The sequence below is a fragment of the Chelmon rostratus genome, chromosome 14 (genome assembly GCF_017976325.1).
Source record: "Chelmon rostratus isolate fCheRos1 chromosome 14, fCheRos1.pri, whole genome shotgun sequence".
In the NCBI taxonomy this organism is placed as follows: Eukaryota; Metazoa; Chordata; class Actinopteri; order Chaetodontiformes; family Chaetodontidae; genus Chelmon; species Chelmon rostratus.
The window spans coordinates 2,831,342-2,850,625 of NC_055671.1; the positions used below are offsets into that span (position 1 = coordinate 2,831,342).

The 19,284-nt window shown below is 38.4% G+C and overlaps 1 protein-coding gene across 1 annotated transcript in view; it reads right to left on the reverse strand.

Moving 5' to 3' along the window:
* dlg2 (discs, large homolog 2 (Drosophila)) overlaps positions 1–19,284 on the reverse strand; it is a 190,462-nt gene that overhangs the window by 153,088 nt on the left and 18,090 nt on the right. Inside the window, exon 3 of the mRNA XM_041952695.1 lies at positions 5,944–6,095. Coding sequence (XP_041808629.1) covers positions 5,944–6,095 — 152 coding nt within the window. The remainder of the gene's footprint in view (positions 1–5,943; positions 6,096–19,284) is intronic.

The window sequence follows — 19,284 nt, forward strand, 5'->3', positions numbered from 1 at the left end:
AATTAGAAGCTGAAATAGCAGACGCCTATAGGTGCTCGTGGCAACCAAAAATAAATCCCTGGCACACTAAGACGTACTACAAACCTTAGTACACGCAGGCTGGCTTTATCCCTCTCTCTCTGTTTATAGCAGCAAGCCCTTCTGACTTCAAATACAAGCTTTTTGTTGATTTATACAATTTAAGAATTAAAGAACGTATAATATTAAGATGCAAACTGGACTGCACCCAAAGTAATGTCAAGTAATAACACTGACGTTAGTCTTGTGGATACTGTATTATCTATTTGTTGTAGCCAATGATCTCTTCTAATTCTAATCTACTTAATGCTGTTACATTGTTGCTATACATCTGAAGCACTGACAAGATCATTGTTTAATCACACAATCACACTATTAGTGAAATAAATCATTCAAACAGAACGGGAAGAATATTAAATATACACCATAACGTTACATAAAATAACATTTAAATGCAAAACACTTCATCAATTGAGAAAATAACTTTTTTTTTTTTGGCCATCTTTTGGCCATTTTCATGCAGGGCACATTATGGGGAGATGACAGGAGAGAGATGCATTAGGATCCCCAGCAGGGTTTGAACGGGAATCCAAACCCAAAGCCACGGAGGTACCACACTCATTCCTTCATGGGTAGCCTACTGTATCTGCTCCCAAGTGGCCACTGGAAGGCACAATAATGTCCACAAATAGATTCACCCCAGATCATGCAGTCCCTGTCTGCTGCACTGCTGAGGTGCAGAACATTAGCAGGAAAATTTTGCCAAATGAAATATTAAAATCAAACTTTAGGACAGGCCAGAAGACTAAATGCCTTGTTGAGGTGGATATTTTTACAATGCATGAAATACAGTACTATTAATTTAATGTAATGCTGATGTAAAAGTCTCAGACTCAGCAACAGACAATGAGTCAGCATGCTATCCAGAATATTTTCTTTTTTCATAAAGCAACTAGTTATGCTGTTTACAGATGAACTAAGTAAACAACTCAAAGACTCTTAGATCACCCGCTCTTTAACACAACTTTAGCAGTACTCAAGCAGCTGTGGACAAGAGGCTGAGAACCAAAGACTGTAACACAAGTTCATCACTGTAGCACAGCAGATGACTTTAACTGACAATATTGTTATTCATTATCTTTCTGTGATTTTTTTTCTTTTTTATCATTTCTGTTTCCAACAAGGGCACCTGTTACAATATACTGTATACCGTGCATCAATATCTGCGACAGGAAGCCTGTGCATGGCTTGTCATTCATAATGGAAAGGGTTCAAACCAATTATTGATAAGTTATTGCACATATTAACAAAAGCTATCAAGCTTCATATCTCCTAATAGTCAGATGTCCTGAAAATACTGATTTATCTTCAGTGCTTTTGTTTTTACCTTCCATCAGTATAAATCTAACAAACATCCCACAAACTGCATACAAAATCTATTTATTAATTGTTTACATATTTGAATAAGCCCTGTGGACCCTGATAATTCATTTGGATGGGACCATCTGCCATGTCATTATTTGACAAGACATTTGCCTAATCTTCAGAGGGCTGATGGTGGTAACAGAAAAGGGGATCTAACAGCAGTGTACTGATGACCTCATGGCGGGGTCATCAGTCCCAGAGGACTCATCTAATCCCCTTCACTTATCCCTATCCTGGTACTAGTGGCTGACCTAAGCAAAGTGGTTCAGCAGCTCCTGCTGTTCCAGTGGGGCTATTTTGAAAGCTCTACAAAACTTGTACACATGATGTATTTGGAAATGTACATTCATGTCATAACCAATTCTTTACTGCCACTGCAGAAAAACTACAGGTATGACGCACAAGGTTTGAGTGTATAGACAAATAGGATTACTAGTGGATTACCTAACTGGTTGGTCCCATTCCAAGTCAAACATGCTATTAGTAACATGCCTGGTGTGTGCAGACTGACAGGTCTATATTTTCAGACTGGCCAAGGGTCTCCTTCAACCAACAACCAAAACCAAAAGCAGCATGATCATACCAAGAATTCTAGTAGCCTATTTCACATTTCTGAGAAAACCTCGAAAAGATACCGACCTACGCTTCAGTTGACATGCTTTTATGTAATGATGCTTCTCTTTCTACTGCGGTTCCACTGGGTTGGTTCGCCCTTCACCCGAGCCAGGGTCAGTAACAACAGGTGCATTCAGTTAAGTAACATCATGAGAATACACGGCTGGTAGAAATGTATTCTACACTCTGTGAATCTGATGGCTGTCACATTGAGGACGCTTCCACTCTTCCAGACATTCAGCGTTTTGCTGATGGAGATTTTGAAGAGATCACACAGACGCTGTGCATAACACAAAATGCAATACTGCAATAGTGAGGGGAATGGTAGGGGGGATCTGACAACCATCATTCAACCACATCTACTTGGTTTTGTATTTTAGTGTTGCTATTTTAATGCTTTTCAATTATAAGGGACTGATATCAAAGCCTGACTTGCCACCAATGATACAGAAAGAATGAGGCTTGTATAAAATGGTGTTCCATTGCAACAGGGCTGATTTTTACTTTAAAACTTCAGTATATACCACAGATATGTAATGGGGGGTCACCCTTAATACCAATGCACAGAACATGTACTGTAGTTTATGGCACTAACTTACGAGTGTGTGAATTTTGTATTGTCAGTAGTGTAGATTTAATAGCTTGAGCCTACATCTCTTTGGTCACTGCTATAATCTGCTTTTGACATGTTCTCATTATTTTGTGGTTGTTACAGCACTTACATGTATTACTTTTTTATTTCTTAAAGAACAAAATAAAAGTAAACTCTCCTCCTTTTGCTATTAATATGCAGCATATCTAGTCATTTAACATGAGAGGCAAAATAAGAGGCATAAGGAAGCACATTATAGATGCCACTCTTTTTTTTTCTCTGTAATTCCTGGAGCCAAAGATACATTCTGATTAATCTTAGATGATTTTTTCAGTCCTTTATGGTCCTCAACCACCCGGCACCCACTATTCATTCCTGTTAATTAGAAAGTCACAGTGTGAGCATGTTCGCAGTCAGATCTCTCTCTCTCTCTCTCTCTCTCACACACACACACACACACACACACACAGGACACACACACCCACACAGAAACACACATTGTCTCTCTTAATTTAGCCCCTTCCAACAAAGAGCACATTTGTTCTTTAACCGTATATACATTCAGCTGATGTAGGTGTCAGGACCTGCACTGTGAAATGTCTCATGTTTAAGAGTAGTGGATGAAGGCTTGTCAGGGGAGTTGGATGGAATAAACAGTCAGGTTACAGCTGCTACTGTGAATTATATAAACTGATGTGTGGAATTTTGACTGTCAAAACTGGATATTATTTTTCAGCTTTCATATATCATTTGTGATGTGCGAATACTATAGTGAAATATCTAAATTCAGCTGCATAACTGTCTGATATCTGCAGATAAAAGCATCATATCTTTAGTGTGCCATGAACATATGTCTAATGTCAACTGTATTCTAGGTGTTAAAAATGCCTCATTACGCTCCCTTAAAGAACTAATATGCATGTTAATAATTTCTTTACATTACATCATTGCAGCTGAGTGAACAGCACTGACAGGACACATCAGCCAGCAATATGGACACAGCTTATTTTGATGAAACTTTTTTTGGCCACTTGGCAGCAGCGAACACAAGTTGTGAACACAACACTGACATATCATCTTCTAGGCCGAACAAACAGTTGCTTATTTACACACCCAGCAGTTACTGAGTAACATTACCACTCATTTGGAGTGTGCTTGTGTCCACCTGATGAATGTCCACTTTCCCTTTGCTCTGTTTTTGGTCTCTACCATTTCCTTCGGGACATACCTGGCTGTTTAGCTTCTAAATGTTCCACTATGTTCACTAGCTACTCATCAGCTGTGTCTGTCTGCCATGAGCTATGAGTTGAGAATGAAACAAAAGAGTAAAGTTGCAGCCCCACAGCTAAACAATGAACTGAGCTATGAAGCTCTGTAAAGCCGAGGGGAGCTGCAGATTCAGCCGATAAGAGATAGGTGATAAGATAAGATAGACACTGTTCATGCTGTTTTCACATTAGCACTTGGCACATTATTATAAAAGACATGGATACCCTCTTTAAAGAACATCTGTTTGATTTCTACTTCCGTTATAAGCGATATTTTGTTTGTAAACCTCACCTCTAAACTGCTGCTTCTGGTTGCAGACTGAATTTAACTTGGAGATTTTATTTATGTTGAATATGAGAGAGGGATTGTCTAAATCCTGTCCATAACCTCCAGCCACAACAGATTCACAACGACACTCCTCCCCACATATTAAATATCACACACGAGTCACCATACTCATTTAATTGTCACAAAAAATGTATTCATTAAAATTGTTTTGAACACTTCGCTCCCATTAGAATTCAGTAGCAAAAAGGCCAGATTTGTGAAGATGAATATCATATGATTACACTTTCTGGAAGATGCACTATTTATACTCAATTCCTGTTCATGAGTTTAGAGTGGCTTTCTTAGAATTTGTGTGTCTTGATTCAACAAAATTCAGTGGATTTCTCAGTGTTTTCCACAGAGAGACTCCCCTTGCTCTACCCCTCCCTTCTACTGACAATAGCAATGCTCTGTAGAGAAAAACACAGAGGTTTGTCCCTCCTGTAAATATACTGATAGTGGTGCAGCCTCTAACCTGTTTAATGTAGGCCTGTTTATGCTGTTCTGTAAAAGGCTGTAAGCTCACCACGTAGGTGCAGATGTCATTCCTCACCACTTTAGTTTCGATCATTTCACTAGGCTATATCATTACCAACAAGCCTCCTCCACACAAAGCTCACCTGCTGTTGTGACATTGGAAACACGGGTGAGAGCATACTGCTGATGAAGAGAGTCAACAGAGCACACATACAGGGAGAGAGAAACAGAAAGAGGTGAGGCGGGGCAAACTGGTGTGTGTGCAGTAAGAGAACAGAGGTGTAGGTGTGAGTGTGTGTGTCACTCTGTGGGAAACACTGGTTTCTCATCTAGCCAGAAGATGAGATTGTTTCCAAGGATTGGTTATAAGGCTAAAAGGTGTGCCAATCATTAAAAACTGAACCAAGCTGGTACAGGAACGAGCAAGTTCTTCCTCATGAAATTGTAAAACATAAACATATTAATAATGCACTACAAAAAACATGAAATCCGAGGCAATTTAGGATCATTTGCTACTTATTTAGCTCACATTAGAATAGGAATGGTCAAAATCAAAGCAGGAAGGGCCAAAACATCCTGATTTTTTGTCTCTAGTATGTGTGAAGCACCAGAAACATGGGATAAGACATTTCCAATATTTCCCATAATGCAACTCAATAATGTTAGTCATTAGACCCTCCCTGCCTGCTAAATACCCACTTCTAACTCAGACAAAATCCTGTCAGACGTTTTTAAACTTGGGAAAGCTCCCAACAGAGTCACAACACACATTATACAACTTTGGTCAGAGGCTGTAGCTCTTTTGACAAGCAATCAGAATAATAATTTGTCAAAATCGGTGGAGGGCTCCTTTAAAGTACGGAGGAGTCACTGTATTTTCACTTGCATGACTAATGAGCCAGTGACTTACAGTGAAACGCTTCATTTACATAAACAACTTTTTCCAGGACACTGTACATCAAACATCATATTATGCTGTTCAGCTGCCAGCTCAACACAACAAGCCCATCTCCCTACAGTGACTTGAAAGTCTATTTAAAGGCTCTGACCCTCATATTCAGCATGTCTGCTGATTCATGCTTTGCTGCTGTCACTGCTGCTGCTGTCTCAAAGAACTTTCTCCACCCCAGCCTCCATCTGTTAGAGTCATACAGAGGTAATACTTCAGTCCAGGGATGTCTGAGGTTATATTGGGCTAATACACTGTGTCAGAGACTCACCTCCTCCACTGGACAGGCAGAGTGTGCAAGCTCAGAGTGTTTTATAGAAACACTCTTTTCCCACTTGTCCGCCATGTGGTTGACCTCCTCCAGCTTTTGCTCACAGCTCTTCTGCGTGTTTAGCAGCGTCACTTCATAGAACTCCTGGATATCTGTAGACATAAATGTAGGTATTACATGACTCTGTGCTGGTTAACTTCTTCACAGAAAACACAGTTTCATCAATAAAAGAAACACATTTGATGTGGATATGTACCTGTTTAAACTAAATCAGTGCTGCAACAACTGACCCTTCACTAAGCCCTCTGTCAAGCTTTCTATACTCGTACACATGGATCTTATAGTGATGACAGCAGCAGATTTACCATTGAAATTCAGTCATTTTTTAAACATGAAGAACTCTACTTCTCACATTTCTAGCTAAAAATCGTGGATTTTGTTGGCTGAAATGATGACTCTCCTTTGAACATTTTATAAGTGTAGCTAGCGAATGTAAGCTAATGCTTACACTCCTAAAGAAGTCTGTCCATCTCCAGCTGACATTTCCATGCGACACAGTTTAAAAAAAGAACTGTATAAAAGGGTCTTAAATATGCACATGACGGCTGCATACATGATATAAGGCTAAAAGACTGAGGCTAACGCTACATGTCCCAGGCATAACATCAGCATCCACACAAACAGAGTATGTGTACAGAATACTGTGGAAAGCTAACAGTATGCTCATTGCATTTTGGATGTAATGCTTGGTTACTGCTGTAGGTAGTAAGCTACTTAGCTACACATGCTAACATTTGCAGCTTACGTCAGAGCAGATAGACAAAGTTTAATCAGTTCCCCACAGTTTGCTCTTGTGTTTTAGGTTTTTTTGAAAGACTACAAAAAACACCATCCTCCAAAATGAGAGAGTGAGCAGTGTTCTTCTTAAAGCCTCATTGTACAATCCATCGAAGATTACATCAAGTTACGGAAATAAGATCCTCACAGTTCATTGTCAACACCTCTGTTTCAGATTAGGTTCTGTATGTAGATTGACATATGTAATAAAACATGCATTCTTAAGTTTGCTAGTAGAACAATGTTTGTGAAAGCAGCTCAGGTTCTTGGACATATGCTATTTCTAAATTTTCTAAAGACAAATATCAAAAATGTAAAAACTGTTACAAATAAACTGCTGTTCCAGAGGTTAAAAAAAAGAAAACAATCTGATACTTTTGGGAGCTAGGTTAGAGCTGGTGGTGCTGCAGTGAGCTCCTGTTCACATAATGGATTGCTTTTGATGGGATGGCATAACAAATGTTCCCTAGCAAATGATTTGGACACACTCAGATTTTTATTTGCCAAGACATTCCTTAAACCTTAATGGTGCAGCACTTGGTAAATCACTTCTTTGAAAAAGGTAGTAGTTACTGACAACTCAGGGAGGACTTATAACGCACATTTAATAATGGATTTATGAATAGATGGTGCAAACCATCGCTGAAATCTATGCAGAATGCTGGCAACTAGAAGCATAAATCACCCACCAAATGTAGAGTCCACTGTTTACTCCATGACTTCAAATTCAGTTTCAAGAAAAGCTCTCTTATGCCCAGCCAGCAGACAGTGTTCATCTGGATTGTTCTCAAGAAATAAGAAAGGATAAAGCTCTAGATAAATAGACCTTCTAACACCTAGTGTATGAATCTATTCCACAAGGTTTTCAGGTAAAACCAACGCCTGTTGGCTCACAGTCAGGACAAGTTACAGTGTGCAGTAGTGAAGATCAAATCTAGAAATTGTACTGATATATATCTTTAAATTATGCATATAAAATCTGTTAATATACCTTGATCCCCAGAAAGCCTGAGCAACACTACGGATCGACAACCATCCTGATTCTCTGGTGCCTTTTAGTTCAACATTCCACCTTTGTAAACAAACTGTTGCCTCTCTAGAATCAACATTTTGTTAAATTTAAAATATCAATAAATTCTAATTGTTTTCTGAAGTTATTCTTTTTTAAGATATTGCATTTTAAAAAATGATTTACTAATGGAAAAGAACTGATAAGACTATAACCGAATCAATGAGGAGCATCAATAACAGTCATAGTATTGATAAAATCCAAACAATAAGGGGGGGATAAACAGGGAGGATACTTAGAAACAGTGACAAAAAAAATGTACTATATGCTTAGAAAGAACTAAGTAAATATAAAGTTTATCTAATCTTAACTTCAAGGGATTGGTGGCCTGAGGGGGCAGCATCTATGCCTGGTGAGACATTAATGCATGAACAGGAAGTTTACTCAGGACAAATGGATAACCAGCAATGTTAATGAATAAAATTATGTGTCTACACACACGCGCACACACATGCACGCACGCACACGCACAGATCAATGTGACTGAGAAAGAAAAGATGTGACTGAAAAGGTATATTTTCTTTCAGCCAGGACAAATGAATGGTCCACTAAAAGTCAGAATGAGTCACTGCTTCATCAGCCTCGCTGCATTAGACTCCTCTGGAGTGATGGACTCAGCGTCTGTTGATGTATCATTACAGCATCTACCACAAAGCATTTGCTTTGTATGATTCAAGTGAGCTCTTTGTTTAGCATTCAATTCAAGTGCTATTGTTTTAGAAATGCAGACACATTTTTTGAATGGCCGGCCATGTTTTACCAAAGAACTAGACCCATAACAAGTGATATGCCACGCCAGTCCAATGAAAAAAAAGACCCATTTACATTTAAATAGATCTTTACAAAAACAAACTATTAGCATTCACCACCAGACACAGGATCATGTTTCTGTCCCAATCGTACACAAATTATTCCAAGTATTTTCCTTTTAGAAACAAGACATATACTCTATCATTAACAAACATTGATTCAGTTTTTGTAAAACAAACAAGAAACAGTTCTATCTTCTTGTAATTTAAATGAAAACAAGCCATTATGGATGCAAATGAATACAACAAAATACATGCAAATCCCCAAAAGCTCTTCAATGGTTGGTGTACAGCAAGGTGATAATCTGTATGTGTAAGATTGTACATAGTACAACACCAGTTGTTAGTTGTCACTCATTCTTATGATAGAATACAAATATGAAGTAAAATTATACAGAAACTTTGAATACAGCACATGACATTAATGTTTTCAAGTTTAGCTTGTCCTTACAAAAGTAAATAGGTTCTGGCTTGTGTTTGATTTGAAGGAAATTAAATAAAAATGACTGAAGAAAATCTAACATGACATTTGACAAGCACTGCAAATGCTCCCCTCTCCACACTGCATTTTACTCCAAAACCATCAAAACTATCAGCTGTGATCATCAATAGTTAGTCACAAACTGAGCTCTATGGGGTAAAAAAACGTAGTTTCAGTTAAAAAATACAGTGAAGACGGTGTCAAGTGTAACTCACAGTGCAGTAAAACCTCCCTGCTCTCTCCGGTCATGTTGCAGCGCTAATATCCTGTGAAAGAGTGTGCTGTGAGAGGACCAGATGCCTGGTGGCAAGCTAACAGCGAGCCTAATCCTCAGACACAGAGGCCGCCTGTTCCCTTCAATGCAGACAATGACCTTACACCCGGCATAGCTGATTTCTAATTCAGCTCTCCTCTGGGTAATGTGCTTAACACGGCCAGCAAACTCTCCCCTTAATGAACAAAACTCCACTTCTCCCATCAACAGATGAAGTGGCTCAACAACTCATCAACAAGCAGGCATCCATTTCTCCACCCTATTCTATCTAATGCCTACACAACCTGCTTTTCACACCAGTGAAAGTAGCATTGACATCATGGTATGTATGTGTTTAGTTTCAGGCATGAACAAGTTGACGCAAAGATAGTGACTGCCCGTTCTGGAATGGTCTATTTCCTCTTTGTACTGCTGAGCTGTTTTAAAGACGGCAGCTGGCACGGCATTCAAAGCACATGGCTGCGTGTAAAAGGCTTCATGAGCCTCGCAGAGACAAACTTCAACTGCTTGTCTAGTGCAGGGTGTGCATGTGTCTGATACAATGTGTCCTGGCTGGGAGTCTCACTGATGACGGTGATTCCCTTCCAAAGTCACTGAGAGGAAGCAAAAGATTATGGCGGTGAGTGAATCCAAAAGGTTCAATACTGAGATTAAACAGTGCATTTTGTCATGACGGCGTACAGATGCTACACAACATTCAGACTCAAACCCCATGGTACTAGCTGTATTTCCTTGCCAAATGACTTTAACAGTGACTCAGAGTTGTTGTCAGAGTTATTGAAGATTAATTTGAAATCTATTGCATTATCAATTATCAATCATTAATTATTTTGGCACTCGCCATCAACAAGACAGTGACATCAGTCTAATGATTAACACAATTTAAATCAAAACATTAACATTTCTCTGCATCTTGATATGACAAATATCTGTTTTGTAACGTGTGAGAAAACAGCAGTTACATTTGGTTTGATATCGAACAAGTAAACAAAAGGAAGCTGGCAGTGGGAATTGGAAAAGCCCCATGACAGCAGGACAAGACATTGTTTCTTCCAATGAAACTGCCATTAGGAGAAATGAGCAATTGATTATCTTACTTCTAAGATAATATATATGTAAAGTCTTGGTTGATTTCAGAGGTGATGATACTTAATGTCTGTGCCAGCAAAGACTGCTGTCCTCCTACTGAGATTATCTTTCAGCAGCCGCAGACAGCATTACAGCTAAATTACAACCAGCACTAAGCATTCTGTTTTGTCAACAGGGATCAAGTTAACGGGTCACATTACAATTTACATGTGCCGTGTGAAGCTTTGTCAGTTCCTCACAGTTTTTCATTTATGGCTCGTTAATGAGTTTCTGTGCAGCAGGTAAAATTCTAATGTTGGCAATAATGAGACAGGTGAAGGTTGAAATTCAGTTATATAAAACAAACTGACAAATTGTGCTTGGTAAAATGTTAAAATCATGTAATTATACTTTAACAGTGGAAGTATCTGTTAAGCCCTTGGCATTAACTGTTAATCCATAGGCTTTATCAGAAAATACAATGACACAATCCCAATCTGGTGAGTATTTTTTTCAGCAGGGCCACATGTATCGTGTATCACATCCATTCTGCCCTTCAGCACTGACACGCAATACTGCTCAGCTGTACACTACGTTATTACTATTTCACATCAAATAATAAGTGGAAACTCAGGGTGGCATTGAGTTTACTAATTAATTAAATAACTCAAGTAATATCAAAGACTTTTTAAAGTCCACTTCAAACAAATTCAGGAAAATAAAAGGGATGAGAAGCAAAAACACAGTAGCTGCATCAAGTCAAGCAGAGGACACATACGTGAGCTACGAGTGCAACATAAAGCTACCATCTGTTAATGTCACAAAAATGTAGGGATTCAAAATACTGGGAGTGGGCTGAGCTTGTTCCAGAAATGTTGAGTCCGCTTCATTGTATGCATTTGATTTTTTCTGCTACTATTTATACTCCCCCTAAATATATCTAGAAGAATCAAAATAATAATAATAATAATAATAATAATCAACATTTGTATGTGAACCTAACTGTAAGAAAAGGAAAAAAGCAAGCCTCAACTGGGTCTCAATAAAACTGTTAATGGTCCAGGTTGAAATGAATCGTGAAAACAGAATGGGAGGTTAGAATTTCATTGGGCCATAATGGATGGTTTTCTTTAAAAAAAACTTTGTATAATAGTAGGAGGCTTAGATTCATTCAAAGTTGGTCTGACGTGTCTTACTGTCTACTCTTTCTTAATAAGGAAGGTTGTACATGCAATGGCAATTGATAAAAAGTCATTGAGCTTCCCTTAATGTCTGAGTATTGAATCTAAACCTACTATAAATTCATTTCAGTGTTTGTTTTGTTGCTTATATTTTGGCAAATGTGTGTCAGAAGCAGTCCTGCTGCAGTGGTTACTAGCAGTTCCTGTTCACACTGCAGAAACAACACATGGATTACTGTGACACTGAAACAAGAGTCTCAATGTGATGATTATGAGACAAGATCTCATGAAGTTTAAGGAAAGCCATTTAAAATCATTTCTAAAAGGTTTTATGGACGTCTATGATGTTAGTGTGTTTAGATTTCATATCTGTTAAGAGCGTGCTATCTGTGCACATCATGCATTCATGTTCACCTAGTGTGAACTCACTGATTTTCTATTTAAAAATGAGGTGATTTAACTTAATTTAGCCTAATAGTTACAAATTGTTAGTATATAAAATAAGCCATAAAGACTTACAAATGTCACACAAAATTAAGGAATGAAATTTTATTACTGCAGAGCTATTTATCTTAGTGGGTATGTGGGCTGAATCGCTGGGGGGGGGGGCCTCCAGGGGGAGTAGAGGGGGCCTTTGTTAGTTGCAAAGATTTTGTGGGTACCAAAAAGTGGTAACAACAAATTGTTTCACATTGTGTCCGTGTGTAAAAACCCCTAAAAGGTCAATAAAAGGAATTAACTGTAAGTGAATATAATTATTCACAATATCACCAACTCTAAGTAAAAGTAAAATAACAAAAGTAAAAGTACTCATCATGTAGAAATGCCCCTGTCATAGATTACTGATACATGAGCCTGTAAGCTGCATTTTAGTACTGCAGCTGCTCGAGGTGGCGCTAACACTTCTACATACTTTTATGGACATCAGTGTACCTCAGAATTGTAGTACAGTACTTGAGTAATTGTATTTAGTTTCTACCATTTACTGCACCAACATCAAATACTGGAACATGAGCTAAATTTTAAACATACAGTTGCTCTGACTGTAAAGCTATTTTAATGAGTCTCAGGAGTTAGACATAAAGCTGTGCAGTGCATGATACATTTCCACTACAGCCACAGTCATTTACAGGTACTTCTATTTTCTCTGGCCACGTCAGTTCTTTTGGCTTTCAAGTACATGACAGTGACTGTTTGCATGCTGGTCTCCTAGGCAACCCTGCAGTGGATCTGAGCAGATTTGCATCCTCTTTGACACATGTGTTCCACATGCGACTTTACTGGTAGCCTCCTTTAACAAGCACAAAATCCTACTGACACAAAACACTTCTGCAGTGAATACACATGCACACTGTCACAGTGCTGGTCTGCTTTCTTCATGCTTACGTAACGGGTGGGTGGAGTGGGCTGGGGCTCACAGTGATGGCTCCTGTGTAGCTGTGCTTCTTTGGGGAGTGATTATTCCAGCTGCATCCCCTCCCTACAGCTAGCCCGCCTCCACAGTGACTAAGGTGCCAGCTAATCCCTCTATCTCCCAATACACACAGGCTACCAATTATTGGTAATACATCACTGCTCACTGCTCTGGCTCTCAACTCTCTCAAGGAAATAACATTGTATAGTCAGATTGGTGGTGTTAACAGGAGAAGAATTCATGCAGAAATACAGTTTTTGTAATCTTCTCACACTCTTAATGCTGAGTGACAGAATTACAAACAAAAAAGAATGGATATAAGAAGAGCACTGAGTGGCTGACAAAACAGGAAAAACACAATAGCTGATGACACTAGTTGATGAAAAAGACACAGTGATGAAATACAATTCTCATCAATTGTGTTATAAATTACTGGGATCACTGTGTCTCCAAATCCCTGCTACTGTGTGAGCACGCTATTATTAACACAAGAATGGAGGACAATGACTTTGAGTATTGATTTCTCATCAGCATAACTGAATTTCTTTTAGGCTGCATCAGCTCTTTGGATTCCATTATTGTTGGAAAATACTGCTCACAATATTCCCTCAAATTGTTATGTGCTGTTCACAGATAAGTGTGTCATTCTTAATACATCTAAACTCTAAAAATGCTCTTGTTTAATGACTATAACCCCAATTCCAAAAAAGTTGGGACGTTGTGTATAACATCAGAATGTGATAACTGGCTAATCCTTTTTGACATATATTCAATTGAAAACAGCACAGAGACAATATATTTAATGTTTGACCTCATCAGCTTCATTAGAACACACCGAACATTTACTGCAGATATTTTACTACTTTTGATAGTTGCTAGCTAACTCTACATTTTGTCACATGTTGTGATATACCAATTACAGGTATCGTTTCCACACAAGTGAGTATTTACAGTGCCATGACAATTCTGGTGATATTCTTCTGATATTGTATGTTTTGTTTTCTGTGTTTTTAATGTTTGCAGTACGTTGCTTGAAACACTGTAATGCTGCGATTTTGGTCTCCTTCAAAAAAGAGGTGTTGTGATTTCAGTGGGACTTACCAAGTTACATAAAGATTAAATGAAAATAATAAAAAATAATTTAGTCCATACAACAGTACTCTCTCTGTGGAACAAACAGCAACACTGTTAAACTTTATCTTTGACAGTTATGCACTGCAATGCCCAACATAAAGTCTAAGCCAATACCAACATGCTATGTCTTCAATAAGATAATATCAGCCAATACATCTGCCCCACCTATTCATTTGTCTAGCTCTAGCCCATGCTTAGTTCGATGCAACCTCATTTTTATCACACACTGACTTTTAAGTCACTAGCGTACGTCATTAGCATACATCTGCTAATGAACAGTGCACTGCAGAGATCACTGACTGAGAAATAATCCTGAAAATCGTGGTAGATATTGGGACCAAATGAGATTTAGCAGTGGAACTGCATTAGGAGAATACAGTAATTGATGAATCATTACCCACAGCTTCATGTTAATTTCATGCCTACACACTGCCCCAAGCACGATGTGAGTCTGAAAACACTAAGATATGGCTCTTATGCGAGTGCGGCTGCAATTTCCTGTGAGGTCAGCCACAAGACTGAAGTAAAGTATTGTCCATTGCAGCGGGGTCAGTTAAGTGTGTGGGTGTCTTAATGACCTCACAAGTGTGGGAGGAATAACTTATCTGACAGTGTGCTATAATAAAGTACTGAGATCTGCACTAGTTCTTGCTATTACAGTCATGCAGTACACAGACCAGCAATATCTAGTATTACATACCAAAGTATTCATATTATACTAGTTAGAGCTCACACAGGTAAACCCCATGTCTGTCATATCATTATTAGCTCCCTGTGGTTTCAGCAATGTGGACGCCACTCAAAATACAGGCCAGTTACAAAGACAGTCTTTACATCGCAGATATGGACAACTCTGGATGATTTAGGTCTGAAAAATTAGGTATGATATCGATCGATAGTGATCACTCATGACAAAAGCAGGAGGCAAAGCAGTGAAGCTGGAGATCAACAACAGTAAAACCAGTCTTCTGGCTCCCTCTACTGGAGCTCCAAATCCCCCTAAAACTGCTGTGCATCTGTAAATATTCCACACATGCACATGCACATTACACAAGCTTAGGCTTTGATGTCAAAATCAAGTGAAGATGTTGAGTGACAGACGAGTTGAAAAAATACAGCTGCAGCCTGAAACTTTACTGAGAGAAACTGTGTTGTGTTGACACAGGTATGAATGTTTTTTCATACCTACATTTCAACAACCTTCTTCATCATTAGTATGTTTCTTGTTACTGCAGCAACACATTTCCTCATACAGTCGTCACCATGGCCATTTTGCACCTGTTACACATGAACACTGGAACAGATCCAATATGTCTTTGTTGGCAGGGGGACATTTCTATTGTACACAGAAGCTCAAAGCTTTTAGGGCTGAGACACAAATAACCATATATGTGCAGATAATACATGAAATTTTGATGACGACATCCAAAAGCAGAATCTGAAAAAAGCACCTTTTTAATTTTCAACTGTTTCACATTAGCAAATCTTCAATGATTTTAACATTTGAAGTTAACATTTCCAATTCTGACAAAGGTAGCACATGTTTCTGCTGTGGGAATATAAATGTGCATATGTTTTAGTACTGTGATGTTGTTTAGACTCTTCTACTTCAGATACACTGAAAAGAAAAGTCTGTTTCAATGCCACTTAAATTGTTATTCTCGGACGCTGGGTCCAACCCAACTAAGATTTACCAAACTCTCGGACCTTAGAATAAACATTGTTTCTGGTCCTCGAAAGTCTATCCCACTTCTACAAAAACATCTTGGTTCCCTGTCAACAAATGTCAAACCTGGAGCCAGAAACGTGGATGTAAAATTCAACAGTCACCTTCCATTTGAAAAAGAAGGTACAGACATCATCCAATCATGGTTTTATCAAGCATGAACCATGTTCATGAACAGGATCTCAAAAACCAGGTCTTTTCTCTCTTGGTCTGATCTCAAGAAGGTCATCAATGCCTTTAATTCAACTAGGTTAGATTATTGTAATTCATTGTATTCAGGGTTAGGCCAAAAACAAAGATCTCAGGGCTTCAGATGGCACAGAATGCAGCTGATCAGCTTTGAATACTACAAGACAACATCATCTCAGGCCCATTTTAGCGTCTTTGCGCTGGTTACCGGTCTGTTTTAGAACTGAATTTAAGATTTTACTGATTACCTTTAAAGCACTTCATGGTTTAGCTCTGAGTTACGCTGCTGAATTGCTGCTCCCCTGTGAGGCAGAGTGCAGCCTCAGATCCTCACGGGGCTCTGCTGGCTGTTCCTAAGCCCTGGCTCAAGAATAAAGGTGACTGGGCTTTTACACTCAGGGCCCGTCAGCTCCTGCCCCCTGCCTGAAGATCTAAAGCAGCAGAAACAGTGACACCTTTCAAATCACTTCTCAAAACGCACTTTTCGAAAAAGCTTTTTATAAATGCTAGTATTATTTCCAACATGTCTTATCTGTTTTATTATTATTCTTATTGTTTTATCTTAGATTATTGTTGGGTATTGTATTCAATTTATTTTTGTATTGCTTTGTCTGTTTTTATTAGCCTCACTGCAGCCCCAAAATGAATTGGAATCACAAAGCTCAGCTGTGCTAGCTGTGGCTCTTTTTATCTTGTTTCAGTCCAACTGAAATTTGTGATATTTAATAAAGCATGTAATAAAAGTAAATATGTAATGAATATCTGACTACAGGTGACAACATATAACTACAAATTACTCCAACCTATTTTAATCATTGATGTACATGCACACACATGCAAGACAACAGCCACTGTCAGTGTATATGAACCGGATGATATATTAAATGTTCTGTATATCATGTCAGGTGTTTGTGAGACAGGATTTGTCTGATCATTACATGACTCATTAGTCTCTCTCTGTCTCCACAAGATGGCAGGCTCCTCTACATCAACTCTTAGTGAGCTGTGATTATTCGCTGACTCTCAATATCAGCATCTTTCAGGCCGGAGAGACTGAAAAACACAGGAAAATCGAGCAGTTTTGCTCACATAAAATCAAACTGAATCACATGAAAATGGATCATTACTGTGTATTCACAGACAGTAGTCCAAACACAGTAAAAGCAATAGTGTTAAGCTAAGATTCACATATGGGCTGTTGTTAAGCCTCTGATGACAGATTCAGAGAACATATACAAGCAGTCATGATTTTAATGTGCCTTGAGAAGAGCTGCTCCAACAGATGATCTATCTGATGTAAAGCTCTGGAGAAGTCCTGTAATCCATTAAGTACACATGAAACCCTTAAAACCTACCAATGACACTCATAACCTTTGACATGAGTTGGAACAGAAGGAGTCATACATGTGAATCACATGTGAAACATGCCAATTAAGCAACCACATTAAAGGGATGCTGAGCAGTGATTCAGAACTTCTTTATAATCTACAATGGGCTTAGAGGTCATGTCAGTGTTACAATGCTGTCTGAACTGCAGGTTGGTAGGAGTTTAGCCTCTAGTTACGGTTTACGATAGGTCACAACAGTGACCTACCTGATTTAGCACAGATAGTACAAGCATGTATTGAATCATGACAAGAGAAGAATGTTTTCTTGTTACAAAATGCTTATTTGTTAACAGTCTAACAGACTGTTAACAAATAACCAATTTATTAGACAGTTTTGGTGATAGTATCATGCATCATCAGCTCTGTGTGGATCCATGTAAAAAAATCTAATTCTGCAGACTGGCAGCAGGTCATGCTGAATTTTACTGAACCTGGTGTGTTTATTTGTCTTCTCTGGCATCACATGAGCTGAATGACTATAAGTATTATTAGTCCAGACTGCAATAAGACATCATATGTCATAAATATCAGTTTGCTGGTTATTCGTAACAAATGTTCCAAGCGAGTTCCACGAGGAGGGAGAAATAGCATGAGCTTTAATACTTCAAACCTGATCAGCCACCTGAAACATAACCACCACTTTGACAGAGTTTGGAAAGCTTATGAGGACGCCTGGCCTGCTAAAGACGCTAACGTTAGCAAGCCAGCCGCAAAGAGGCCACCGGGACTTACACACATCGGCAAGGCTTTGGAAAAATCCAAGAAATTTGCCAAAGATGACCCATGGACTAAGGTTATTTAATTTAAGATTTAATCATGGACATGATGGCACTTGCCTTACTATGGACTGGCCTTTTTCAGTTTGTTCACATAGACAAGTCTAACTCGTGTCAGGATATTATGCACTGTGAATTAGCTTTTATTATTATTGAGGAACGCACTTTTTCAGTTTGTTTACATCGAAATGTTGTGTCAGTGCATTCATTTTCTATGTATATTTATTTTTTGTAAACTTGTGGAATGCACTTTTTCAGTTTGTATTCCTGATGCATGTTTTTGCATCAGTTCAAGGGCCTTTACTTTTTATATCAGTAAGTAATGCACCTTATTTAAAGTGATGTAAGATGTCAAATAGGCTTGTTTGATAGCTTTAAGAAAATGTTTGAGAGGCTTGCCAATAGTTTTTCATTGGAAAACATAAATATCTCTTCATTTAAAGAGTCAAAACTGTTTTTGGTTTTGTTCATAGTATTGATGTCATGATCTTAGGTATATATGTGTGTTATCGGTTATCGGTATCGGCGTGTAGGAGCTGAAAGTTATCGGTTATCTGTATCGGTTTTAAAAAACAGTTATCTTGCATCCCTAGTCTTGTAGCATTATATTATGGGAAATAGTTACTGTGTGGTTGCTACGTTTTATTCCCTTAAGGAACTGCCAAAATGCAGCACAACATACGTCTGTCTGAACTGTCTTTCACCTCGCAACTGATCAGGAAAAATCCTAATGTTGATGCACATAGGTTTCCAAATGATCTTGCATAGAAATACTACTTATACACATCACATTCACAATCAGCAATAGATAATGATGGATAACATTGTTATCTATCTTTTGAACACAGTCACACAGTCCTGTGGGTGGTCTGCTTTGTTTTCACACTACAAATTAACTGCACTAGAGTGTGACTGGAACTGGACTGAGAAACACCAAAAAGGTTAGCTGTAAAAGAGCCCTAAACAGATGAATGAAAGGTCAAAAAAATGACAGG